Source organism: Lycium barbarum, chromosome 10, assembly GCF_019175385.1.
Source record: "Lycium barbarum isolate Lr01 chromosome 10, ASM1917538v2, whole genome shotgun sequence".
NCBI classification, from domain to species: Eukaryota; Viridiplantae; Streptophyta; class Magnoliopsida; order Solanales; family Solanaceae; genus Lycium; species Lycium barbarum.
The window spans coordinates 101,808,218-101,819,476 of NC_083346.1; the positions used below are offsets into that span (position 1 = coordinate 101,808,218).

An 11,259-nucleotide genomic window follows, 5' to 3' on the forward strand; every position below is an offset into this window, starting at 1 on the left:
CTACTTTTATTTTTTTTAACATTATAAGTATTACTTTATCACAGATTTTAAACGGTTAGTCATCGTTTCATTTTCGGGTTTGGAATCGTTAAATTAATTACAAGACAACACTTTGCAAAATCTTTATTTTTTCTTCTACATATTAATTATTAATTACATAATATATATTATACCAGTTAGAATCCCAAAACAAATATAATTAAATAGCGGAGGAAGGACCAATATTTTTCAGCCAAATTAATGGCCCAAAATACAAATATAATATCATTTCCCTACCCAAATAATCACCCCACATTTTAATACCCAACCCACATTTATATCAGCCCATATTTAAATTAAACGGACCAGCCCACTACCATTTTAATTTCAGCCCAGCCCATATTTCACCCGACCCGGTCCACTTCTTTTCCTCTTCTCCTTTACCCTAAACCTAATCCCATTTTCCGCCTCCCTCTCCTTCTTGACCCTCATCTCTCTTTCTTTCTTTTCTCCTTCTTTTCCGCCTCATCTCCCTCGTCTCACTCACCCCACTGCCGCCGCTCCTCTTCCCTTTTCCCCACACACGCTCCCCTCCACTCACTCATCCGACATCACTCCTCTCTCATACACTCATCTTTCCCTCCTTTTAAACCCTATAAATGTTTGTTCTTGAAGGGTAAAAAAGAGGAGGTGGAGATGGACCCGAAAATCCCATAGTTTCTTGACATCAATTGAAATACCAAACATTTTATGTCGTTAGCTTTGTTATCTTTCCGAATTCGAATACGTAAAAACTCGGAGATCTTTTCCGTGGGATTTTTGGTGATCTTTAACTTATCCCCTAAATTTTATACGATCGGAAAATTACTTCATTTGTTTCTTGAATATTTTCTCTTACATAATTTTTCTGTCCCATTTTGATTTGGGACTTGAATCCGTTCGGGAAGATACGAATCCCTACCCTCTGCTCTTAATGTTCGATTCAATTCATCAAAAAAAAAAGAATACAAAACTTTAGTTTGCAAAACCCTCAATACTGTCCTTCGAACTCAGTTGGCTCAAGGTTCGGGTCTATTCGTAATGAGAGTGTAGATTCGACGACCTCGACGACCCCCATTCACTGTACCAACAAAAGGTCGGTAACTCTTCTTTCTCTTCTTTCCAGTTCAATGTAGGATTATATGATTAGTTTTAGTTTAATCTAGTTTTTTTTTTCATGTCGTAAGTTAGGTTACTGATTTTGTAGTTCACTTTTAGTATAATTTTCTTCTCTGAATATCTTTGTTCAAACAGATGAATTAAGTCAATTTCAGTTCTGTCCCGTTATTTAGAGTATTTAATCTTATGTTCCTTGTGTGATTAGTTTTGTCCTGTTTTAGTGATCTTTGGTTCTGTTGCCATACAAAATCCCTATCTTTATTACGGTTCTTATTGTTCGTCATCGTTAAGATGATTTCCCATGTAGTATAATATGTATTGCTTGCAATTTGGCTGCTTCCTTTCGCTCGATACAATTCTGTGAATATGAATGCAATATGTCGAGTATGATGCACATTTGCTGAATTTGATCTTTTTTTCGAATTTGAAGTGTTGGGCTGAAACTGGTTTTAGAGTTTAGCGTTGTCTCTTGAATTCTACCCGAAACGATAGGTGATAGTCTGGATAAAACAAGATGGACAGTTTGAGATTTAGGTAATGTTAGATGATAGTTGCTGTTTGGTTAGTTGTAGCTTTCCTCTAGCTTACCTTGCTGCGACTGTTTGTTAAAAAGGAATTTGATCAATATTAAAGGGTTAGTTTAAGCTTCCTACTAGTTCATACTGTTATAATTGATTGTCTTAAGTTTGAACGGGATCGGTATTGAACTGGAGTTTTGCAAATTTGCTGGCTTATGCTGATATGGTGGTTGTTCTAAGTCTATAATAACATAGGAACTGTTCAGTAAGCTTGGTGTTTAGTATGTTTTGACTTAAGTTTGGATGTTGCATTGGCATAAGACTAGTATTATTTGCATACTTTATCTCGAATTCATAAGCTGCCAAGCAAAAGGATGAATTGAAACTTCTTTTCTTTGCAAGGTCCATGTCTTAGTTCCAACATTTGTTGATATTTGAATGTGCTTTACGAAAGTTCTATAAACTGAGTCATGCTAATTCTGTTTCTGAAGTTTTCTAGATATAAAGTTCTTTGCTCCTGTTAAAAGATCAGTATTTGTGTGTGTTTATATATATTAGTTCAGATTTTAATTTGGTCGATGCTATATGCTAAGTATGCCAAATCTCCTAAATGTATTTGAGTTGGCTGATGCGTTGATGAAACTGCTGCACTTGCCTATCTAATCCGGATAAAAATTATCACTGCTTAAGATACTATACTTGATGAGGCATATAAGTAGTGATTTCTAAACCAATCTGTTGTTGCACAAGTAAAATTACTACCCCGCTATTCTAACATATGCTGGAGTGCATCCAGTAGAGACCATGTCTTTTAGGACCCTCAAACGACATGTCATTTGAACCGAAGAAAACTTCCCCTATTCTCTCATTCCTTTTGGTTCTGCTTTAATATAGTACTATAGTACTTTAACTTGCCTCAGCTCAGTTTGCTGCCACTCTTTTTTTTTTTTTACATTCACTGCTACTTTGAATTTTCATAGTGTTCAGTGTGCTGAGATGATTTTTTTTTTTTTACTGCACATGTGCCTACTTTGATCCCTGCTGTATATGTATCTTCTGCAATCATTTTGGAGCACATTTTCCTTTAATCTCCAATATGTACAAAAATGAGAACAGTTTCATCCAACTGAGTGTACTGCTTCTGATGATATATTTTAGGATAGAGTATCATCATGCTCGAGTCCTGTCCTGCTTCCATTATGCTTGTTGCTGTCTTCATTTGTTTCTTTTCTTATTCTTTCTTTTCAACCCTCTGCTTTTGTGTTCTATGATCTGGATGTGATGCCAACGTTGACACTCTCCCATTCTGTCTAATTGCTAAACATCGACACTGTTTAGATATTGAATCTACTTGAATATACATGGTATATGCCCAGTCCCTTGGTCTGTTTTTATATGCATTTGGTCTTACTTATTGGTTACGTATTAATCTCTTTTCTTTTCGTTTCTCTGCATGATATCTCGCATACGAGTCCAAGGAACTCATCAATTTCCCGCATTTTGGCGAGGGACTAAAAGCCCAACAAAATCCTCTCGTGTCCAATCCCCGTCTGCAGCCGAACAAAAAAAATAAACATATGGGCCAAGGCCCAACAGACAGAGACAGCCTGCATCAATACATGGATAAACTTGCTGGGCCGAAGCCCAACAGTAGCGGACAACAGTATTCCTTAATGGGCTGAGCCCATTTACATCATACCTATTCCTCTATTTTTTTTTATTTTTTTTTGTGTGCATTTTGATGTGTATTGTATGACTAACATCTTTTCTTGTTTGTTAATTTAGATAAACCTTAGTGAAGTTAAGGGTTTTAGTTAGTACCGGGTAGTTAAATCCACAAATTACATTCACTTCTATTTTCTAAATTATTTATAGCATCTATAATATTTTTTCGAGTAATTGATTTTCAAATAATATGACTACATATTTTTGAGTTAAATGAAATCATCTTTCATTCTTACTGTCTCATGAATTTCAAACGTCGTTAAATAGGAATTCAATTAGATTTTATAATATTTTCAAGATTTGTCCAATTATATATATCTTTTCAACCGAAATTGGTTAACTAAGAGTGATAAAAAAAAATAGAAGAAAACTTATGGACATTTCATCATATTTAAGAACATAAGTCTAAGCATTTCTATACCACCATATTCATATAACATCATTTTATCTAAAGATAATATTTGACAAATCATCTTTTAAAAGGTTATTATTCATAAGCAAATTACCCTATCTTCTATAAAATTTTATTTTTTCGAATAACATTACTATATTCTTTCATTTAAGGCCTTAGCAATATTTTGAGTCTGATTTGACATTTAGAATCTCCTTTACTCAAATTATTACATTTTCTACAAGTATTATTTTAAACAACACTATTATATTTTCGTTTAAAACTTTAACCACATTTATAAGTCATATTTCAAAAAAAAAATAGCATTAAAAGGTATCCTTTTATACGAATTATTATTTTTCTGTAAGTTCTATTTTAAATATCGTTCTTATATGTCTATTTTATAATTTTAATCATACTTATAAAACTACTTTCTTTTTTTCTATAATACTATATTTACACTTAGCCTAATTAATTATAAGTCCGGTCGGTTAACCATTGTTAATGGGTCTTAAAGGGTGCCTAATACCTTCCCTTTAGACTAATTGAACCCTTATCCAGAATCTTAAGTTTCGCAGACCTTAAACAGAGTTAACTTTAGATAATAACTTTTAGTAAACTTTAGGTGTCCTAATTCACCATAAATAATTAGGTGGCGACTCCTTAAAACAAAATAAATAGGAATCACCAATACGTCATACTCTTAAATCTACTCGGTTAAAATGAGGTGTGACAACTATTATGCACAGCGTAGTCATTACAAAATTAAAATTACTCAGCCCATTCATATCTCCTCGGCAAGATTCCGTCGCCATTCCAGAATACATTGATAAGAAGTCCCTAGATACATTTCTCTTTTCACAAGAAATCTATATATAATATAAAGTTAGGCATAGACAAGGTGATGTGGCACCTCTCTATGGCTTCTATTGGTATTTATCTTTTTTGTCAATTTTTTGACCTTTTTTCTTATATTTCTCTCAAACTATATGCTGAAAAATACACTCACCCTATAAGATGTCAATAAATGTCTACACTAATTGCTCAATAAAAAGGGATAAACGTTGAAGACTTTCAGTGTTCAACGGTCACAAAAACAAACTGTCTCCTTCAGTACCTTTTTTTTTTTTGGCAAACGGTTTCCTTTATTCCCCCCCCCCCCCCCCTACAATTTTTCTTCCTCTTCTTTTGTAAGTGCTTTATTAATGATAAAAACTGTTATAGGTTAAGAAAATTCAACAGGCACTATTCTATATCCTCCATTAACTCTCTTTATTTTATTAAATGTGCTATGATTTAAAAAACTGTAAAATCATTCTTTAATTCTCTTAATCATGCTGAATTCCAACAGTTTACCCTCATTCTTAACTCTACAATTTCATTATTACCCGTGTATATATGTAACATCCCCAAGACCAGATTTTTTGCTTCTATTTCCTTTTTGTTTTTACTATCTTGTGGGTATTGTTTTGCATAAAATTTTGCAGGATTGAGATGGGTTCATCTCACTGAAGAAGCTCAAGCTAGCAGCAATGTCTAGCCTCTTTTTTATTTTTTTGGGTAAGCTTTATTTTTATTTGTTGTTAGAGATTCAGATTTATTCTTGGGTACATTATACTTCCACACTACTACTCATTATGCTTAATAGTCTAAAACCTGTCAACTTTCCTATTTCAAAAAACCATCTTCACGTGAGGATGAGTCTAAAGACATCGTTCATATAAGGATGAAACTCTATTTTTAGTTTCACATAGGACCATAATTTATCAGTTTCTTTATTGTTTATAGTCTTCAGTTTACTCCATGCAAACTAATTGTTATAGCATTAAATTATTGGTTTGTATATTCTAGGTAAATTTCTTTGATCAGTGTACTCTACTGTTAAACCAACACCGACTTTTAGGTAAAAAACTTTACTGCTGAATTAATTAGTGAGCTCTATATCGCTTTCTCCTAAAAACCTTTAATGTATATCATAAGATTTAGTGGAAAGTAAATAAAAAATTATTTATTATGTCTCTCTTATTTACTTTTTTATTGTGTTTGGCATTAACTCAATGCTAAAATCCTAAAATTGTCAAAGTTTGTCTTAAGTCTACATTTGTGAGATGATTCTTCTTCTTTCTTCCCAGACTAGATTGTGTCGGGTATTTTTCCTTTTTTTTCTTTATGAGTTTTGTGAGTAGGAAAGAGGGAGAAATGAGAGAAAAGAAAAAAATATAAAACAAAAAAACAATGAGACAAAAGAGGGAGAAGAAATAAAAGGTAGAGGCTAGGAAGAAGCAATGGCTATACTTTTTTGATTACATCACATTTTGCAGTTTTGTCCTCTTAATTTATCCAAAAGATTAAAATTTTGGTTATTCTTTATTCTTATATTTAAGATGTTTTCGCAGTAATTGTTAAAATTCTCTCATTTTTTTTATTTATGTTCTTTGAAAAAGACCATCCTTATTACTCACACCTCTTTATTTTTCACTTTTAATAATGTTCATAACTCCCATGATTTTCAGGTCCATAAATGCCGAATAATTAGTTTAGAAGTTTAAGACATGCATGACCTTATCGTATTCCTTTAGATTTGTCTATATAAATTCTTATGTTTTATTTTATGAGACTCCTATCAAATTAAAAGGTTGTCCTTTTCATTCCATAATTGAAGTAGTAACATTGTTGTATTTATTACAGTATTATATTTATGTTTTGGTTTGGCTTCTAAAAAGGCTCTTGATGGTGAGTGGCTTGCGGGAGTGGATGCCGACAAAAGCTATGACAATTATGCTTTGATTCCCAAATTTTCTTCTATTTATAATGATTAAAGCTGCAGGAATAATGTGTTTATTGTATTATTTTCTTGTTTTTTTAGATTTCGTATACTCTCTATGATACCTCTTTAGTTAGGGTTTTATATGAAATTTTTAATTAATGTAGTTTATTTTGGTTTAAATTAGTACCTTATGACTTTTTCGGAAGTCTGTTAACTACTAACTTAGTTTTAATATGTAAAATACGCCCTTTATTTAGTGTTCCTAATTATGCGTATAATTATGTGTAAAGCAACATTAGTGGAGGGAGAATAAGGTAATTTAAAAACTTCTACACACACACACACACACACACACACACACACACACACACACATATATATATATATATATATATATATACAGGGGCGGATCTATGTATATCCCAGGGTGTTCATCCGAACCCCCTCAGTCGAAAAATTACACTGTTTATATAAGGCCAAATTTTTATTTTATGTGTATATATTTAATATTGAACCCCCTCAAAACAAACGAAAGGCGCAGCTCAGTGGCGCAGGGGGTTCAGAGTTGCCCGTTACACGCGGGTTCGAACCCCAGCAGCCCCACTTGCAATATTTTCCTGAACATTTTATTTCAGCTGTTCATTAGACAAAACGACGGAGTTTAGTAACGTTATATTTAATTAAAATAAATGGACAAAACGACGTAGTTTTGTAGGGGACAAATCTAATTGGATTAATTGGATTCAAATCAACAAACCAAATGTTTTCTTTCTCTTCTCTTCCGTCAAAGTCACCTCACCTAACACCTTTCTTTTTTTTTTTTTTTTCTCAGTTTTTTTTTGCTCAGTTTTTTTTGCTGATTTGTTTGCCTCCGCCACTGCTCTCTGGTCTCCGTTCATGGCTTCTTCGGTAAGTTCTTAGATCCCTCCTTTCTCCATTTTTTTTTATCTTTTCTAAAATTCTATATATTTGCTTTATTGCGAGAATAAAATACTGGGTAATTGGGTATGTTGTTGTTGTTGTTGTTATTTTGTATATTTGCTATAAATTTTAGCTCGATTGCTTCAAATTTGCCCAGAGTGACTGAGAATTGGTCAATTGCAAAATTTTCTCTCTTGCTTTTTAGATTATACCCATGGAATCTTGGAGATATGATAGTCAACTTTCAGATGCAATTTTTCAGTTGTAATTTTAATATAAATGAATATATCTCAGTGTTCTCACTAATCGCAGCAAAAAGACAAATTAGGACATAAATTAACTTACAAATGCCTTCTCTTAATTTCAAATATTTTTTTTTATAACTTAAACCAATTTGGGGCGGATCTATTTGTATTTGGATAACTTAAAGACTGTCTCATATTTTTTGTATTTGGAGATATGATAGTTGAAAATGTCTTGCTGTGTTTAAATTACTTATTTTAGGAAGAACAATTTATTCTAGGAAGAAGGAACTAAATGAGTTAAATTGTCTACATAATTGTTTATTTCTTTTAAGTTCTAACAAAATTCTTATTTTTTACGATTCAGTCTCAACGTTCAGTGAAGAACTATTTTACGAAAGTACCGAAATCAAGTATAGCTTCTTCTAGTCAACCTAACCAGGAAGCAAATGCCAACCATTCAGAAGTACCATTACCTTCTTCTCAGGTATTTGATTTGAGTACTTTAAATTATGATCCGGGTGAAAGAACCCCAATCTTGGACTATCATCCAAATCATCGTGATGTTATTAGAAGAGCATACCTTATTAATGGTCCTTGTCAACCTCGATTGCTTCAGCATGAGTATCCTCAAACGAATATTTCTGGATCAATGCGTCGTTTTAATTCTGAATGGTTTGATGATGTATATCATGATTGGTTGGAGTATAGTGTTAGTAAAGATGCAGTCTATTGTTTGTATTGTTATCTATTTAAAGGCTACAACACCAATCAAGGTGGGGGTGAAATATTTTCAACTGTTGGGTTTAAGAGTTGGCAGAAAAAAAAAGAATCTTGGAAAACATATTGGTCTACCGAACAGCCCACATAACCAGTCAAAAAAGAAATGTCAAGATTTATTGCGGGTACAACAGTCTATTCATTTTGCACTTGAGATGCAATTTAGTCAATTTAAGCATGCATATTTGGTCCTCTTAAGTGCTTCCGTTGATGTAGTAAGACTTCTTATAACTCAAGGATTGGCATTTCGAGGTCATGATGAATCTAAATCATCACTTAGTAGGGGTAATTTTCTTCAAATTCTCTCATGGTATGCGAAAAAGTGTGATAATATTCGTGATTATGTACTGGAACATGCTCCTCAAAATGATCAAATGACTTCTCCAATAATTCAAAAAGATGTTGTGAGTGCTTGTAAGATAGAAACAATTAAAGCTATTCTTGAGGAATTAAATGGTGACTACTTTTCTTTACTAGTTGATGAGTCTTTTGATGTGTCACGCAAGGAGCAAATGGCTATTGTCTTACGATATATTGATAGAAATGGATTTGTGATGGAGCGGCTTCTTGACATTGTTCATGTTCAAGATACTAGTGCTTTATCTCTAAAGAGGGCAATTGTTAATTTACTTGCTCAACATTCCTTAAGTCTATCATATGTGCGTGGACAATGTTACGATGGGGCAAGCAATATGCAAGGTGAGATCAATGGCCTTAAAATGTTGATTAGGCAAGAAAGTAGATCAGCCCATTCCATTCATTGTTTTGCTCATCAACTTCAACTAACTCTTGTTGCGGTCTCGAAAAAATGTATTGAAGTGGGAAAACTTGTAGTGTTGGTTTCAAATATTTTGAATGTATTGGGATCTTCTTTTATGCGTATGGATGAATTTCGAGATTCTCAAAAATAAAGAATTCAAGAGGCACTAGATTTGGGTGAGCTTACAACCGGTAGTGGCTTGAATCAAGAACTTGGTCTTTCAAGAGCTTGTGATACGCGTTGGGGATCTCATTTTAAATCTTTCAACAATTTTATTCTTATGTTTGGCTCTATTCTTAATGTTCTTGAATCACTTGTTCTTGATGCACGATTATTGGATGAAAGAGCCAAGGCAATGGGATATCTTGAAGCTTGTCGAACATATGAGGTTGCGTTCATGTTGCATTTGATGAGTGACGTTTTAGCAATCACAAATGAGCTTAATAAATGCTTACAAAAAAAGGAGCAAGATTTGGCAAATGCCATGTTACTTGTTGAAGTAGCAAAAATAAGGTTGCAAGCATATAGGGATGAAGAATGGGATTCTCTTATTGCTAGGGTGTCTTTGTTTTGTATCAAGCATGAAATTTTTGTACCTAACTTTGAGGAGCCATATGTTAGCTCTTTAAGATCACGAAGGAGACTTGGTGACAATAAAGTCTCTCATCATTATCGTGTTGAGGTATTTTGCAATATTATTGATTGGCAACTTCAAGAACTTAAAGATCGTTTTGGCGAAGCGACGACTGATTTGCTTCATGGAATTTCTTGTTTGAATCCAATTGACTTGTTTTCAAGTTTTGATATCAGGAAAATAATGAAAATGGCTAAATTATATCCTGATGACTTTAATGAATTCAATATGGGTTCTCTTGAGAATCAACTTGCAAGTTACATTATTGATGTTCGTGATGTTGATGAAAGGTTCTACAATCTAAAAGGGCTTTGTGATCTTTCAAAAAATTTAGTTCAGACAAAGAAGCATTTAAATTATCCTCTTGTATTCCGCTTAGTGAAACTTGCTTTGCTTCTGCCGGTTGCCACTGCATCCGTTGAAAGAGCTTTTTCAGCAATGAAGTTTATCAAGAATGACTTGCGGAGTCAAATGAGTGATGATTTTTTTAGCGGTTGTTTGGTGTCTTATCTAGAAAAAGATGTATTTGATAATGTTTCTAATGATGCTATTATTAAGACATTTCAAGATATGAAACCTCGTAGAGTACAATTGTAGAACTCCATGATCTTGCTTGTGTAGTCTAACTTAGTTTCTTTGTTTTTGCTTCAAAAGCTCCCAAGCTTTTACTTTTGTAATATGGCATCTTCAAGTTGCCTTTCTTAATGGAAACTTCTTACTTTATTAGCTTTTGCTTAGTTTATTACCTATATTGTGGGATTTTATTGTGATATTTTTCTTCATCATGAGCGGAGGTGCCTTCACCCAACTTCGAGGTTTATGTACGCCTCAAGCAGGCCTTTGACAACACTATTCTTGCTTCGGCCTTCGAGCACTTTTAGTATTGTCTGTGCAAGAGTGATGCTTGATTTATTATATAGGAATTAGTTCCTATGTGTAGTTCTACTTTGATTTCTAACAATTTGCTACATTGATGACACTATCTCAGATATAGAAGCTCTTCCGAACCATTTACGGAGGAAGTATGCCTTACTGCATGATTTAGATAAAAGTCTGCAAGGTATTACTTATATTCCAAATTTTATATATTATTGGACTATTAAGGTTCTCTCATGCAAGTTAGTTGCTTTTTGACTTTCCATTGCTATGTGCTTCGTTAAGCATACTTTATGTATTTAAGTTATTCCTGATCCGACCCGCTCATTTGCCAACACAACCGTGCTTATTTTATTTTTTGAACCCCCTGAACTGAAATCTTGCCTCTGCCACTGTATATATATATATATATATATATATATATATATATATATATATATATATATATATATATATATATATATATATATGAAGAAGAATCATATACCTTTTATTTAATAATTTGTGA

General features: G+C 33.0%; 1 protein-coding gene across 1 annotated transcript; it reads left to right on the plus strand.

The window, feature by feature from the left end:
• Positions 1-7,435: 7,435 nt before the first annotated feature.
• LOC132613206 (uncharacterized) lies at positions 7,436-9,392 on the plus strand. Its single transcript, XM_060327250.1, has 3 exons — positions 7,436-7,447; positions 8,069-8,413; positions 8,460-9,392. Exons 1-3 carry the CDS (start codon positions 7,436-7,438, stop codon positions 9,390-9,392), a joined length of 1,290 nt encoding a protein of 429 aa, XP_060183233.1.
• The last annotated feature ends 1,867 nt before the right edge of the window (positions 9,393-11,259 follow it).